Source organism: Haemaphysalis longicornis, unplaced genomic scaffold (genome assembly GCF_048455015.1).
Source record: "Haemaphysalis longicornis isolate Haplotype H1 unplaced genomic scaffold, Haemaphysalis longicornis Haplotype H1 scaffold_58, whole genome shotgun sequence".
In the NCBI taxonomy this organism is placed as follows: domain Eukaryota; kingdom Metazoa; phylum Arthropoda; class Arachnida; order Ixodida; family Ixodidae; genus Haemaphysalis; species Haemaphysalis longicornis.
The window spans coordinates 1512676-1528775 of NW_027526401.1; the positions used below are offsets into that span (position 1 = coordinate 1512676).

General features: G+C 50.3%; 1 protein-coding gene across 1 annotated transcript; it reads left to right on the forward strand.

Moving 5' to 3' along the window:
• Positions 1-13265: 13265 nt before the first annotated feature.
• Positions 13266-15377, forward strand: LOC144140970 (endothelin-converting enzyme 1-like). The gene has a single exon (XM_077672450.1). The coding sequence runs from the start codon at positions 13266-13268 to the stop codon at positions 15375-15377; it is 2112 nt and encodes a 703-aa protein (XP_077528576.1).
• The last annotated feature ends 723 nt before the right edge of the window (positions 15378-16100 follow it).

Here is a 16100-nt window from a genome sequence, read left to right on the forward strand (position 1 = left end):
ATGGCACTTCATTGTTAACAGCTTGGGTGAAAGAAGGCCTCCCCGAGCTGCCGCGCATTCCATTCTGCAAAGCAGCGGGACGGCGAAGCAATTCAGCTCGCAGGGAGCAAACCTCTGCACGCAGGGAAGTGACCAACTTCGCATAATGGACGCGGTCTCCCTCCCTCTCCTGACGGAGGCAGGCAAAAGCCCGCGCGTTTTCCCGGCGCAGAAGGTCGTTGTCCTCGCGCAGCCCGGCCACTTGGTCGCTGAGAAAGGAAATTCCCTCCAGCACGTCAGCGAGGAGCGCGCGAAGACCGGCAGGTTCGGCACCAAGGTCACCCGGTTGGAGCATAATAATAATAATAATAATAATAATAATAATAATAATAATAATAATAATAATAATAATAATAATAATAATAATAATAATAATAATAATAATAATAATAACAATAATAATGTTTATGGTGACCAGGAAAAGCCTTGAGGCCTTAGTACGGGCGCACAGAGGGATACAAGTTCGAAAGATTGCCGAGAAAATGAAGACAAAAAGCCCCGTCAAGATGAAAGAAGAAGAAGAAGAAGAAGAAGAAGAATTGTTAGCAATAAAAAATAGCGATGACGCCGTCACCGCGTAAAGCTCGCAACTACAAAAAAAATTGTGACAAGAAACGCCGAAGCAAAATAATTGCTGCCTGTGTAAAATGAGTCCGCGCTACGTAAGCACGATATACGCCTAGGCAGTCCCGATCAGGTAATATCCTTATAACTATGCCGATGCATGTACATTAGAGATAAGAATGACGCGTACTTTTTATCGAATGCACAAAACGCTTGTAAGGTCAAGCTTGTTGCTGGCTTTGGTCTAGCTAGAGTCTAGACTGCAGAGTCTAGAATCAAAGGGACTCTGCAACACATCCGATAAACTATTTCCCTCTTCGTTTGCTTCGCGTCCGGAAGCACTGCGAAAGCGATAGTTATTGCCTGCACTGAGCGGCACCGTGTCATTTGCTTGTCGCAGCAGATAGCCTTCCGTTTCTGCTTTGCTTTTGTGGCTTTCTTTTTAAAGTGGCTATCGAATGTGTTTATTGCGGCTACTGAAAGAACAACGGCCAATAGCCGCTACACCGCTGTAATAACGTAATTCTAGCGATCGAAGAACGCCAAGACATCGCAAGACCGGAAAAGAGACAAAGCTTTTGAACAAGTTTCTAAGTTATCTAATGGGCATAGAGCAATAAATTTTGGCTGAGGTGCTCTGCGGCCCCTTAGTCTAAGTACTGGATGTGTTGTTTGACTGCGTTTTGCAAGCGCTTAAAGTGTTTTGTAAAAGTATCTTTTCTTGGAGAACCTCAGCTGAAAGAAACATTCAGGTGTGTGTGTGTGTGTGTGTGTGTGTGTGTGTGTGTGTGTGTGTGTGTGTGTGTGTGTGTGTGTGTGTGTGTGTGTGTGTGTGTGTGTGTGTGTGTGTGTGTGTGTGTGCGCGCGTGTGCGTGTGTGTGTGTGTGTGTGTGCGTGTGGGTGTGTGCGTGTGTGCGTGGGTGCGTGCGAGTGGGCGTGCGTGTGTGCGTGTTTCGTCGTCCATTGAAAGGATTTGGCATTGTATTGGTATTTGGTATTGGTATTTGGTATTGGCATGTTTGAAAGATCCGCTTCCGCGCTTGCGCACTCATGTACACGCCTCCCTCCGTTGAGCGGCTGGCGCGCTGAGGTGACATCGCAGCGTTAAATACCCGAAGTTGCCAAAGTTAGTCCGGAGTTTTCCCCTACTGCGCGCCTCATAGGCCGGGTGTAGCTTCGGCGCCTAAAACCGCACAATTCCGATTTTTGTGACATCGGGTGTGTGGTAGAGGGACGATACAAGAGGCGATACGCATTTTGGGTGGATGGCTTCAGGCGCACGTTTCTTTCACTTGGCTCGCAGTGGTGACTCTCCGTCCGTCTCCCTCGACGACAGGGAAGGGGTCGAAAAGAGTGAGATATCACCGCGTGCATAGCGCGGTTTCGTTCCACGGCGTTCGCTGTATTGTAGACTATAGTGTGGACTACACCATGCGCACGTAGAGAGAGAGAGAGAGAGAGAGAGAGAGAGAGAGAGAGAGAGAGAGAGAGAGAGAGAGAGAGAGAGAGAGAGAGAGAGAGAGAGAGAGAGAGAGAGAGAGAGAGAGAGAGAGAGAGAGGAGAGAGAGAGAAACTTTATTGTACAATGCAGTTAAGAGGGCGGGGTGGCCGGTGGCATGAGCCTGACGGCGACAGCAGTGGCTCGGTTCAACAGGGAGATTTGGATCCCCGGATCCGAGCTACCCAGCGCCCCCTCGCACTGCTTGTCACACGCTGTGGAGGGGAAGGGATCATTAGGACGTGCCCACGTGGAGTGCGACACGGTGGCTAGAGCACCGCACGAAGGGCAGTTGGGGGAGGGAAGCAGTGTGGGGTGAACATGGTGCAGCACTGCACGACATGGAAGAGTGTCGGTCTGCAAGAGCCGCCACGTGCGTTCCTGGGAGTTATTAAGGCTGACATGAGCAGGGGGAAACGCACGGCGTAAGAGACGGTAGTGTAGGACCAAGTCGTGATAGCTGAGGAGGCTATCTCGAGCCGATCTGGCACCGTGTGAGGGGACAAGGCTGGTGCCCGCTCGGATAGTGAGTTCTCGAGCAGTAGCGTGGGCCGCCTCGTTAACCCCCCCTTAGTGGTGTGGGCTGGGGTTCTATCGGGGTTCTATCAGTTCTATCGGGGTGGTGGGTGGATTTTTGGAGAGAATTTGGAGGGCCTGCGGGGTTATTAGACCCCGGGCGAAATTTTGAACGGCCGTCTTGGAATCAGAGATTACGATTGCGGGGGCTGTCCATTGTGTTAAGGCTAGTACAATTGCTGTTTCTTCCGCCGTCGCGGGACAGGTGGTACGGACGGAGAGGGAGGTGACAGGAGGGGGGGGGGGGAGGGGGGGCATTTGGTCGGTCTTCTACTGCCATTGCGTATGCGGCGTGGTGTCGATAGTCCGCCGCGTCGACATAAAGTACGCCTGGATTTATTGGAAAGCGCCGGCACAGCTCTCGTGCTCTATGCTCCCTGCGACCCTTGTGATGAATGGGGTGCATATTGAGCGGTATGGGGCGGGCTATAAGACACGCATGCGTATAGCGGGGAATGGGGAGTCTCCTATCAGTAATTAAAGGGGCACGGCGTAGCTTCAGACGATCTAGTATGTGCCTTCTGGTGATGGTGGCCAAAAGCCTCCGCAGTTGATTAATATGATGGGCTTCCACGAGTTCCTCCGCGGTATTATAGACCCCCAGACGTTCGATTCGAGCAGTGGATGCGTGCATGGGCACTTGTAACGCCGCCTTATAAGCTTTTCTAATGAGGCAATCAATTTTCTGGAGTTCGGTTTTTGTTACATGAAGATAAGGGAGGGAGTAGGTGATGCGGCTTATCACGAAAGCTTGTACCAGCTGGATTCTTTCTTTCTCCTTGAGTCCTTTGTGACGGGTGGTTATTCGTCGAATTAGGCCGATAGTTTGGTTTACATGCGATGTAATTTGCGATATAAATTGAGTGTTTAATTTGTTACGCTGTATGGAAAGACCAAGAATTTGTATACTTCCTACTGTTGGGACGGTGTTGGTCCCAATCTGAATTTTTATGTTAGGTGGTGCTTCCAATCTACGCTTCGCGGGTAGAAGAAGGTGCTCAGATTTCTCAGGTGAACAGTTGAGTCCTGCCGTACCCGCCTCCTCGACAACCCCCTGTGCACCAGCTTGTAGGGCTTCTTCTATGAGGGCATCGCTACCACTCGGTAACCAGAGTGTAAATTCATGGATGCTTGGTTTTCGCAATAGCAAACAAAATACTACATCAACGGCAGAAAACCGTCGCCTGCTGTTGCCAGCGCTCCTGGCGGAATTTAAGAAATCAAATGGCAATAGCAACGAAAGGTTCCACTAGATGGGATTCACGTTCCTCTTGGAACGCTCGTGCAGTAGGGCATCGTGCTTCTATAGACGTTGGAGTAGGGTGACTCGATTCACGCGCGTCTCTGCCGTACGGAAGCGCTGGCATCGGGACACCCGATTTGGAGCAGTAGAACGCGGTAAATTTAAATTGACTTGAGCAAACCTCTGGCGTGTTATCTTGGGAGGAACGAGACGGGAGAGCAACACCATGAGAGGTGAGCGGGAAAGAGAAGGGAGGCAGTTACTTGGCAGGGGCGCCGGTCGACTATCGTTTTTCGGCGACATTTGCAACGAAAGGAGCAGATACGCGGCCATTTTTTTGTTTACGTTCAACCAACCATTGTGATAATTCGAGAAAATTTCAGTTTATTTCCCTCGGCATATATGAATTGAGTGTACCGATATCGTGAATGTTGATCTCGCTAGACGTAATCACCCAACAGCCGTAACGTTTATGTAGAGGCAAGCGCATTGGAGCGTTTCCCATAAACCGGTGCATGCCCGGCGATGCTGCGGCTTTGCTCGACAGCTTGGCTCGCCTCTTTCGGTCGGGCCACGAACCTATCCACCATCTGCAGTGTGTGCATGTCAGCGCTCTGGGAGAAGCAACCACGCGCACCCGCAGTTTGACCGAAGTGATCTATTATTTCGCTATTGAATGAGGCCGAAGAGAGAACACCGAACGCCGCCCGCGGCCGCCCTATCAACTATCGCAATGGCGTCACGCAGGTTGGCAATGTATTATAGTGCTATATCAGCCTTCAACAGTTTTGTTATTACTATCTCTCATTCTATTGTCAGTATCGAAATCTAACATTTTCACTCCTACGCTATACACTGAAGGTTGATTGATTGTATACTGTTTTACGCGCTGACGCAACGCAGGCGATGAGGCGCACCGTAGTGGAGGGCTCCGGATTAATTTTGACCACCTTGGGATCTTTAACGTGCGCCGAAATCTCGGAACACACAGGCGCTTTTGCTTTTCGCTTCCACCAGAAAAGCGGCCGCCGCGGCCGGGAATCGAACCCTCGTCCTCCTGCTGAGCAGCACAACGCCTTAGCCACTTAGCCACCGTGGCGGGTTATACACTAAAGGTGCTACCAACCCGATATATCTAGGCGTGCGGGCTTACCATGTGTGTCGTCAAAGCCGACATCTCCATATCAGCGGGGAGGAGAGTGGGAAAGAAAGGGAACGTGCAAAGGGAGTTTTCATGGCTTAAAAGCGTGTAAATAGGCCGAAAGAACTCAGAACATGACTAGCGGAACTTTGACTTTCTGGTAAGACTGTGTTTACAACTCCCTTCAGTGTCCCTTGAAGTTCTGTAATCTGCAATGCACCGCAAGTTCTGTAACCCGCACGGGGGTGTTATTACATCCAGCCTCCATCACAATTACAGTCTAATTGGTCGAAATTCAAATCCGCAATACCTGTTTGCAGCTCTGTAGCTACAGACACCATAGTTCAAGCAAATGCCGCTCCTCATTTGTACTATGAGTGCGCTTCGTCGTTATTAGCTAACTGTCAGTCACACTCCTTGAAGAGTGACGTCACAAAAAGACGAGGCGCTGTCATCAGTAGCGACTCCATTAAAAAAAATGTGCATCAAAAACGACAGCGCGCCACAACCAGAATACCAGGCAATGAAACAACGGTAACTTAAAAACGACGCTGCATGCCATGCGAAAGCAGACGCAGGCTTTGACTGCGGTGCCTGCACCACCACAGGCATTCCTTTGGGGAAATCTGCCCCCTTTTTTCGCCAAAATCAAGTGGGCGTGCAGGGTTGTACAGATTGGTCGGGAACGTCTTCATGCATTTTATTATTTTTATAAAGTCGTCCAAACATTCACGGCGGGTTTTTTCATTTTTTTTTACTTTTCCACCCCAAACGTGCGTTCGCATGCACACGAGAAGACGCACGAAATTCATTCGTATCCATGCGCATGAGTGCATATACGCCTAAAGATTCCACCTTGTCGTGGTTTGCAGATCTCACACCACTCCTCCTGGGGGGAGAAGCGTCGGCAGCTGACAGGCAGGGTGAAGTGGACCCCTTAGACAGATCCTCGGCCGACCATGACATCGCAGCTCCCGGCCCCGCAGAAACCTCCAGCGCCGGTGCTCGTGTTCAGCCGTTGTCGTCGCAGAAGCGCGGCACGGTTGGCATCGAGCGCCGGGTTGGGCTAGCGTCGCTCAAGCGACCACCGTGGATGGGGCACATGGTGGGCATTCACTGCTACGCCGTCACGGCAGCATGCCAGTCGTGAATGGTGTTCCAAAGACAAATGCACGGTGCTATAGGCATCGCAAGTGTATTGTAGAATGAATGCAGCTTTTCTCCGACATCACACGTTGGTGGTTTTCGCTCTCCACCAAAATACGAGTAAGGCGCGTTTTTTCTGTTTTTTGTTTTTGTTTTCTTTTTTGTTGTACTAACAGGTTAGTTTACAGAAACAGACTTCTTGTTTATACGCGCCGATCAATACAACGCTTGCGTGTGTAGAGAGTTTTTGTTTTCGAGCCTGCAGGCTCCGCTCAGCCGGTGGATGGCCAGGCTACTTTGGAATGCGCACCACGCTAAATAGGGAGTTACTATTCCCTCAGAAAGCAAGATGGCTGCCTGTAGGGCGGAGTCCCTATCGCTGTCCTTTTTGTTAAAATTATCAATGACCATTATATCGTATCAAGGACTAGATGAGTAAGCAATGTTAGAAACGGCAACAAGGGCGTTTCTTTGTTTTATTTTAGTGGCAAAAACAATATTTTTCTTTTAGGGTGCAGTCACACAGACGGCGCGACTAGTGGCCTGGATGTTTCTCCGTCGAAATTATCGCTTAGCTATTCTGACGCTCCACTCGCGCTGAGCGGACCACCCGGAGCGTAGCGGACCGTCGAAAACGCACAGCAGGAACTATAGCGGTGCTATATACAATGCCTTGCGCAGCAGTCTACGCTATTTTCTTTATATTCACCAAGTCAATTGGCCCTCCCCCCTGGAGAACGTGCAAGTAAATTCCGAGGCTCAGAAGAGAGAAGACGTGTTCGCTAACGTCCGCGTTGCCCAATGCGTTGAAAAATGCTGCGAAGTTGTTAGCCAAATGGTGATACAGTGGCAGCGCATTGGCACTGACTTTACGCCAGCTGAAATCGGCTCAAAATGCACCTTTCATTCCACAAGATTTAATAAGCGGGAGTTGCTGCTTATCACAGCGAGAAGCTGCTAACCGTTCAGTACGAGAGCCTTACAAAAGCCGTAGGCGCGAAGCTCTTTTTGGTTGTTGTCCCCAGGAGCACAGCACCCCCCCTTTTCCCCCCACCCCCAGCGGGGAGGTTGAGCAGCGCGGCATCAACTTCTCAGATAGACGACCTGCCGTTGAGTTTGTGCTAATTTCGGAGATACAGCCTTCTTGGAGAAACAGTCGCACGCAAAGTGCCGCAAAAAAGGACAGGTTCCATACGAATTCGGGCGCCTTAATTTCATTCCGGTTTAGCCCCTGCTGGACCGAAGTCACCGAACCAATTAGCACAACGGGTCGCGTAAGTAAGTTATAAATCCGCCCATGCACTCCGTACCGATTGTTAACCGGCGAGGCTGCGATGTGCGGTCGGTGTTTTAAAGGGGCACTGACACAAAAATTTTGCATCTTGTTTTTTGTGTTGCGATAAGTAGCTAGTGACCTACTTATAACCTGTAGAAACCTCATTTGCTTCAGCGTGCGACGGTTGTTTAATTAGAGGCATTTTAAATGCGGCCAGTCGCAGTTTCGGTTTCAGCGAGTGCCGCGAAACGATGAATTTTGTGGATTTTGCGTGAACAAAGCTGACCACGTGACCGTCGGAGGGATATCACAGAGCAGAGCCACCGTAGCACTGTCGAATCCGCATAGACGGCAGTTTCTGCGAATGCCCCCACGTACTGATCTCGTGAGGCGCTTAATTAAAAAGCGACCGTGGATGTGACACAGGCGCTGCGAGTGCAAATGCTACCGCGGCTAAAGAACGACGCGCGACGCTCGAGACGGTGGGTGGCAAGACGCGCGCTGGGAGCAGCCGGCCGGTCTACCTACAGGTCCGCCTACAGATGTGTTCGACTTAGCACTGCGGCGGATATTCGAGTGCCGCTCTCGTAAGCGGTGCAGATGACAATTTTTAATGCAACCCGCCATCGCATCATTAACTCCTTTCTCATGTAAGCCACCATGGTCGGGACTTGGGGACAATTTCGTGCAGCGGTAACAAGCTATCACTCGAGCTACCTGCGCCGGCCTGGGCCACTTCGCGGCCGTGGCCGCCGCCTGCACAGCGACCGTGCGGCTAGCTCAGTGGGCTTTTCGTGCCTCCGGCGCGTTTTCGCATCCAATGGTAATAAACAGTAATAGAAACAGAGTGCCTGGAATCGCTGTAGAACTTTGGTAGCGGCCAGCTGCCCCATGAGCTGACGAAATCACGGCGCCTCCGTCGCCAACGATCGGGTCGTTCGTTCTCGAGAGCAGAAGCTCCGCCCTCCGACCCTCCGATTGGAGCGGCGAGCCGGGCGAGCCGGCGAAAAACGCCGGCAGTGCGGAAGCGGCAAACACAAACTCGTTGCGTGTTTGGATGTTGTTTATTTACACGATATCCTCGGGATGTCGATTGCGCGTGGTCCTCTGCTGGCTGCTCGGTTGCGTTTCGCACACTTTAAAATTGATTTTAAATATGTTCTAGGCTGTATTCGCCGCTGATATTTTGCAGATGATGTATATGTGTTCCGACCAATCTATCTCCGAAGTTATCTTGCCTTCAAAATTTTGTGTCAGTGCCCCTTTAAGTAAGACGCGTGTCCTACCCATTTCCAAGTAACGTGTTGGCGGTTTTTGCCATTGCACCGTTGATCCCGCACCACCCACCGTCATCGCTTGAGATTCACGCAGTAGCTCGCTGCGCGCGCGCTCCGTTGGGATAAGTCCAGCCAATCTCCCTTACTTCTAACTCCTCTCCAACCTAGTTTATTCGGGCTTTCACGTAGGATTGCTTCGGAGGAGGTTTGTGCGCACATAGGACCGCCGGATTTCCGTTTCGCTTAGCCACATAAAGATTCGCTTTAAAACAATTAACTGCGGGGTGTTTCTATGTGGACTCAAGGGGGGACCCGCCTGTCCGTCTCTGACGCCTGATGAGTGAGACTTTCGCTGCAGATGAAAATTACATTATTACAAGGCCCTGGGGACATCATACTTAGATAAAATTACCTATACTTATACTACCTATAACTAGACTACCTAGAGTAGTGTGGTCACGCTAGATAATTTGTTCGCAGTCACCGGACCAAGGCTAGTAGTCAGTATTATGAGCCTTAACGCGACGCTCAGCCATTAAATTAAAGGGACACTGAAGTGAATTTGTCAAGCTCCCGGTTTTGCTTGCACTGCGTAGACTGGCTCAAATTACTACACTTTTCATCGTTTATCCGGTTGATAAGTCGGTAATTATTTTATAAAGCGCGAAAGAAGAAAAACTACCATGCGCGGTCTGTGGCGGCTGCATCAACTAAAGGCTGTGACGACAGGAGGAGATGCACATTGATTGGACGATGTCCAAGGTTAGCATTCAAACAAGTTTCGGTTTCGGTTCTGCAAAACAACATGCTTGAGACCCGACGGCATCGTTGGATGGGCATTCTCGGTATCTCAGTAATCGTCGTACCGCGCTTCTGCCATATTGTCGGCTGTAAAATGCCTAAGATAAACCTCTCAGGACGGCTTGGAATCGTAGCAATCACTAGCCGAGGCCTACGCAGTGGATAAACGCCCTCCGCGTCACCGCAGACGCTCAAATGCCATGCGCTATTCCCGCATATTCGGAGCTTGCCTCACTCACGCCTGTAGTATAAAAAGCGTGTTCGCACCAGGCCAAGGGTCTGCTGATTCTGGCCTGTGCCCACTGCCCGCAAGTAGTCGGTCCTTGTGGCAACAGCACGCCAACGATAACTCGCTACCGCGTCAGTGTCAGTCTGCGCGCGTTCTGCGAACTCGCTAGTGGAGCAATGAACGTTACGGCCCAAAAATGGTGAACTCAGTTCAGAAAATATCGGCCGCAAACAAAAAAATCAACTTACAAAAAAAAAAGCATGTACCCTCGGGGATTCGAACTTGCGACTTTCTAAAAAATTATCCTAGCGCTTCAGACCACTGGGCCACGAGTCAGCGCTGCCGTCTTTGGCTATACAAGGTGTATAATGCACAACCAGTTTACACTTTTATTTAGGTTTAGCATTTCAAGTACCTGAGGTGACTATTTGTTGTATCGCGCTCGTGCAGTAAGCGTCCCCCAAACTTTCATAATATCTCACGTCTAGCAATTGCATTTCTTAGACGGTAAAGCGTTCGCAGATGTGTGGTCGTGCTGCTGACCGCTGTGCTTGTTCACCCAGCGCAAAAAAAGTGCTTCCTGCTCCCTGGTTTTGCGCTGTACGGTAAAAGTTTAGGTTGATTTTATTTCCTTGCAAAGTTTATTTATTTCCTATATTGACTTCGCTGACTCTTCTCCCGCCTTCAAGTGGCCTTAGATTTGAATTCCTACTAGCGTACCAGTCAGCGAAGCGTCGCATGTGCGCTTGTGCAGCGCTTGTGTGGAGCGACCCGGACTCGGAGCGTGATACAGTGTACAAACTAACAAAAGTAAAGAAAGGCACATTCTTCCATTCACAAACGTGTTGTGGCTTAGTTTCAACTGAGCGAGATATTGCGACGACCCGTCGGCGGCCGGCGGACTAAACGCTGGGCCGACTGACTCTGTCGGAATGTCGGCGAGCCGTGCAGTAGCGCAGCCATGCCAGCTCGTCTCCTCCTAACGTCACACGAAAACGCCACAGAAAATGGGCGAGGGTGCAGAGAGGAGGACAGCGTTTTGGAATTGATTTTTCTACTAAATAAATTCTCGTAAACGCGCTCAGAATAGAAAAATGGCCTATGGACTCCAGACTACAATTTGCGCCAGTAATCCCGCGGTGTTTACAAATCACTTCAGTGTCCCTTTAAGGCTCTTATCCGGTACTTATTTTGAGATAACCATCAGCGATGTGTGCGTGCGTGTGAGTACGTCTCCGTTCCTTCTGACACTTTTCATCCCGTAGTTCGCTTTACCGGTAACCGGTAATCCAACCAACAATTATGCAATTACTAACTGAAGGCGTGAGTTACTGCTACAAGGGGACAATGTTTAGGCATTTTGTGCGAGGGTGGGTCCGTAATTCGCGACAACGGCACCTCCAACTGCAGAATCAAATGGGTAACAGAATTGCAGGTTCGAAAACAAAGCAGCGCTAGCGCAGTGGAAACAGCCCAAGGTAGATGGAACCAGCGGTGGACAAATTGGAGAGCGCCCGTTCCGTATACCCTTCTGCATGCTTCTTTTACACTTTTGGGGATGTCTCTTCTTCAAAGACGAAATACGTAGTGCCTGTAAGGTCGCGAGATTTCTCTTAGATTACTTTCAAAAGGAGAAAAACTGCGGTCCTAACAGTTTTCGGTGCGCTATTATCATTATTTATAGTTTATAAAAACACAAAATTGTCCACTCTGAGCATTTGGAGAAACCGAAGATATAGCAGGCACCACACCTTCTGATTATGTGATAGATCGGACACCTATCACATCGCACAGCTGGACATATGACATCATAGGTTGTTTTTTAGGAAATGAGCTAGTGGGTCGCGTGGCTATTTCTTTTTTCCTAATTATATAGCTTATTTGAGCGAAGTTTATGTCAAAAGTGGTGTCAGTATGATTCTAACAAGGCAATCTTTCGAATGAACCAAACCTGTGTTTGTCTTCATGGCCCCTTTAAGGGCCTTGATCTTGGAAATTTTAGGCGTGACATGCTAATTGCAATAGCATAAAAATGGACAGAGCTGACTAAGTGTGCTCATTGAGGAATGGATGCATCAAAATTTACTCACCTTATGTTGGCGGATCGTTCTTGATTGTGATTTCGGCGCACGTTAAAGATCCCCAGGTGGTCAAAATTAATCCGGAGCCCTCCACTACGGCGCGCCTCATCGCCTGCGTTGCGTCGGCGCGTTAAAACCCTACAATCAATCAATCGTTCTTGATTGTATTGAGTTGGATTTTAGGAGGAGTTCGTGTCCATGACAATGCTGCTGGCCGCTTTGACGCTTATTTCTGTTTTGAGCCGATGGCAACGCGCACAAATTTGAATGCTAGTTTTAGCAAAAAAAGGGAGCGCGTTAGAATAGTGAAAATACGGTGCGCTTGGAAATGGCAAAGCCAATCTGTCGGTCTTCGCGCAGGATGCATAGAGCTTTCTATTTAGCTCCGCGGCCCTTCGCGCGCGACAATCGCCAACACAGTCTCGCAATAGTGGTGCATATCCCTTTCCCCGTATGTTGTGACCAAGATAGAGCGTTCATGTTCTTGCGACGGACCGGAGGGGAGCAAGTGCGAGAGTGATTATGAGGTTGGGATCTTGTGAACGATAAAGGCACCAAATCGCACTGACCGCCGTTTTCAGCACAGGGCCGAACCGTTGCGCCGTGAACCGCTAACCGACTTTTTTTTTTTTTTCCTGTTCAGTTGAGGTTGGGGTGCAGCGTGCTAAAAAGTAGCGGTTAGAGTTCGGCTCCAATTCCGGCAAAAATACAGGCTGGGTTCTAGTTTTCGGCTATGGTTTGTTCCTGTTCCAGACCCTAGTCACGTGGCCTGATAAGTGCGTCCACAGAGCTCGTCGTTGGCTGGCAGTGGCGGGAGCTTCTCGATGAGCACTGCGATTTTCTTCGCGTTTTCGTCTGGTAAGCGGGATTCACACGACGGAGAAACCCTCTCTTTTTGGCCCGCGGCACCCGCTCACGTGACCGGTTTTAGCCTCCGCCCCTCGGTGGGGATAGCCCGCGGTGGCTCCGCGAAAGAAAATGCCTCCGCATGTTTTCGCTCGACGGCGGTGGCCCTCGCCGGGGAATGGAACCTGTTCCTCGGCGCTGTCGTCTGCTAGTCACTCCGCGTAGCTCCGCACGTGTGGATGCGCCGCCAGGCCGGATAATCCGGTCACGTGCTGTTACGTCACATATCCGTCCGCCTCCGTGAGAGGGTTTCTCCGTCGTGTGAATCTCGCTGTACGGACGCATGTGCAGGCTCTGGTGTGTATGACGGGGCATGTAATACTTGACAAATACAGCTGTTCGCTGCCCTTTACTCAGTGCTAAGGGTTATCTGAACTCTGCGTATCTTTGTATAATATCATTTATACAGTGACGTCATACTTCGTAAAACCTTTCGCGGAAGCCAAACAAAAGACTTAATTTTTTTTTCGATTCGTAGGCAATGACTGATGCCGAACATTGTCAATCTAACGCAGGTGGTCAGGCCTCGCGGGCAGCGACACCACAACCGCGCTAACTGCAACGCTGCCTTGATCGTGGTAGCCGCCACAACCATCTTTCTGGCCATGCTGGCACTCTTCTTCTACTTTACGCCCCAAGAGTCGCACTTTCAGAGCCTGTTCCGTGGCTCCAGTTTTCCCTGCCGCACTGTGGGTTGCCACTACTACGACGAAATTATGACCTTCACTGTCAACACCAGTGTGGACCCGTGCGAAGATTTCGAGGCTTACGCCTGCTCGTCGTGGGCCCCAGCTGCGGAGGCTCACAGCTACGGCTCTGCTTCCATGGGCGGTGCTATGGGTTCCTGGTACGAGCGCTTTCCGCAGGAGCTCGCTGCCGCTTCCCGTCACCGGCGTGTGGGAAAGAAGTTGGGCGACGCGTTCTCCTCTTGCATGCGGCTGACGAGCCGCGAAGACACGAAGACAGGCATCATCGAGCTGAAGGACTTCATGCGGGAGCTGAGGATCCCGTGGCCCGAAGGCCCACTCGCGGGAGCCGAACCTCTGGGCGTGCTCCTGGATCTGGCATTTAACTGGCGCGTGGATGCCTGGTTTCACGCAGCGATCCACCGCTGCTCGCAGGTCAGGACAGCGGATGCTAGGGGCAAACACCTCCTGCTCGGCGCCGGCACTCCGTTTGTCCCCCGTTTTGGCACTCAACGGGAACCTTACGCTCTAAGCTCTTACGTCATGTACTGGAACTCCTTCTATAACCCATTTACCACCGGCAAGCCCAGGCGTTCCAAGGAATATGTCGATAGAATTGCAAAAATAGAGGGCAGCATCTTTGCTCGGCTTACGCAAGTCGTAAAAGAAAAGGCAAATCGGCCGGTGCAATTCCAGTGGAGGCACATTGAAAATTTTACCGCCAACATACCCATGTCACGGTGGATTTCACAACTCAGCAACAACGTGAAAGGCTGTGGCGAACTTGTTTTGACCGATAGCGTGACCGTATGGGACCGGAGTCTACTTGAAGCTGTGAATGAGATGTTCGCCAACTACACAAGGGAAGAACTGCTGGAGCACATCGCTTGGACGTTCGTGCAAGTGTACGCGCCACTTGCGGACAGGAGGCTGCTGCTGGCAGGACATGACGACAACAGGAGAGCCGCTGAGCACCGGTACATTTTCTGCGCAACGCAAGTTGAACTTGCGTATGAGTGGCTCTTCGCTTCAGTTTACGCGTCATACCACTACGGACCAGACAGGCAAAAAGTGATCAATGAACTCCTGACTAGGGTAAAGCAAGTGGCCGTAGACAAGATTTCTGACGTGCCCTGGGCGGATGATTCCAAGCAAACTATCGCGGGCCACATCCGAAACGTTACCGTTGTCCTCTGGCCGAATAGCAGTTCATACACCGATGACGAGCTTTCAGACGTGTACGACACCTTCTTCGAGCATAAAAACCACCTCTTCGTCCAGAAGTGGATCTGGGCCATGAAGAAGTGGCATATCTTTCGCAAAGAGCTCAACTACACGCACATAGACGAGTACCCCAAGAGCTATGTGCTACCGTACTTCAAATACCGACACGGCCTAAATACCGTCTTGATATCCCTGGCTGCCTTCTCCAAGCCATGGTACTTCACCGACGGCACCAAAGCCATGTCCTACGGAAGCATTGGTTTCTCCTTCGCGTCGGAACTCGCGAAAGCTTTTGACGCATCCGGGGTTCCCGTTGACCTGAAAGGTGACCTCACAGAAGCCTGGCCATCGTCCGGCTGGGAGGCGGGCTCAAATGCCAAAGCATCCTGCCTCCACCCCCTCTCCTCCACGCCTTTCCCCGAAATACCGGCCTTGGAAGTCGCGTACTCGGCGTTCAAAAGCTCTGTCAAAGACGAAGGATCGGGGCCCAGGGTTTCGAACACGCTGAGTGAAGAGCAGGTATTCTTCCTTTCCGCCTGCTTTGCGATGTGCCAACTTCCCCAGACCACAAACTCTTACCGCTTGTACTGCAACAAGGCTGTCTCGAATTTCGTGCCATTCGGTCGTGCTTTCGGTTGTCAGCTTGGTACAGCGATGAATCCCGTCAAGAAGTGCTCCTTTCTGGACTAGTGTTGTAACACACTCCATGGTTCGACTTGTAAGTTCAACAACGTGTCTTCTCGCTCTTAGAGATTGTTGGCACTGGCTCACAGAATTAAGGGGCGCACATGGATAAAAATTTCGTGCCTGCGCCTACTTTTATTCTTGATTTGTACTAACACAGCTATGCTACCCAATATCCCGCAAAAAAGAAAAAAAAGAAAAAAACAGCCCGAAAAAGATAAACGAGAGAGGGACTACACCTCGTTCTTTCTTTTGCGCTACTTAGTTTCCACCATACTTAACCAACTGCATAGTATTCAAAAAGTATCCAAAACACACAGGAGAAACAATCAGGCCTGGTGCTACTTCAACTGACTTTATTTCTGAACCCCATCTTCGCATATGTATATTTAAAACTAAGCATGCACACTATACTTTTAAACATGAAGAATTTACATAATAATCCTTGTGTACGTCATTGTTAACAACTCCAACCCAGGTGGAAAGAGTGTCACTTATGCAACCGCCGTCACGTTTTTAAAATGTAATTTGCCTCCAGTAACTCGCGTGCATTTGCATCATAACCTCACTCATCCGAGTATCACGATGGCAAAAACCCGCAGGCAAATGCACGAACCACGAGATCTTGTCGATCCTCTCGCATAAGTTCACGCTGAGCTTTTTCGTTTTTTGACCATGTGTCAAGATTGGTTCTACCAGGTTGCTGCGCTGGGCGATTCTTTTCACATT

What these genes read in the sequence shown, in the direction of transcription:
- LOC144140970 (XM_077672450.1), top strand. Translation starts at nt 13,266, where the DNA reads ATGCCGAACATTGTCAATCTAACGCAGGTGGTCAGGCCTCGCGGGCAG.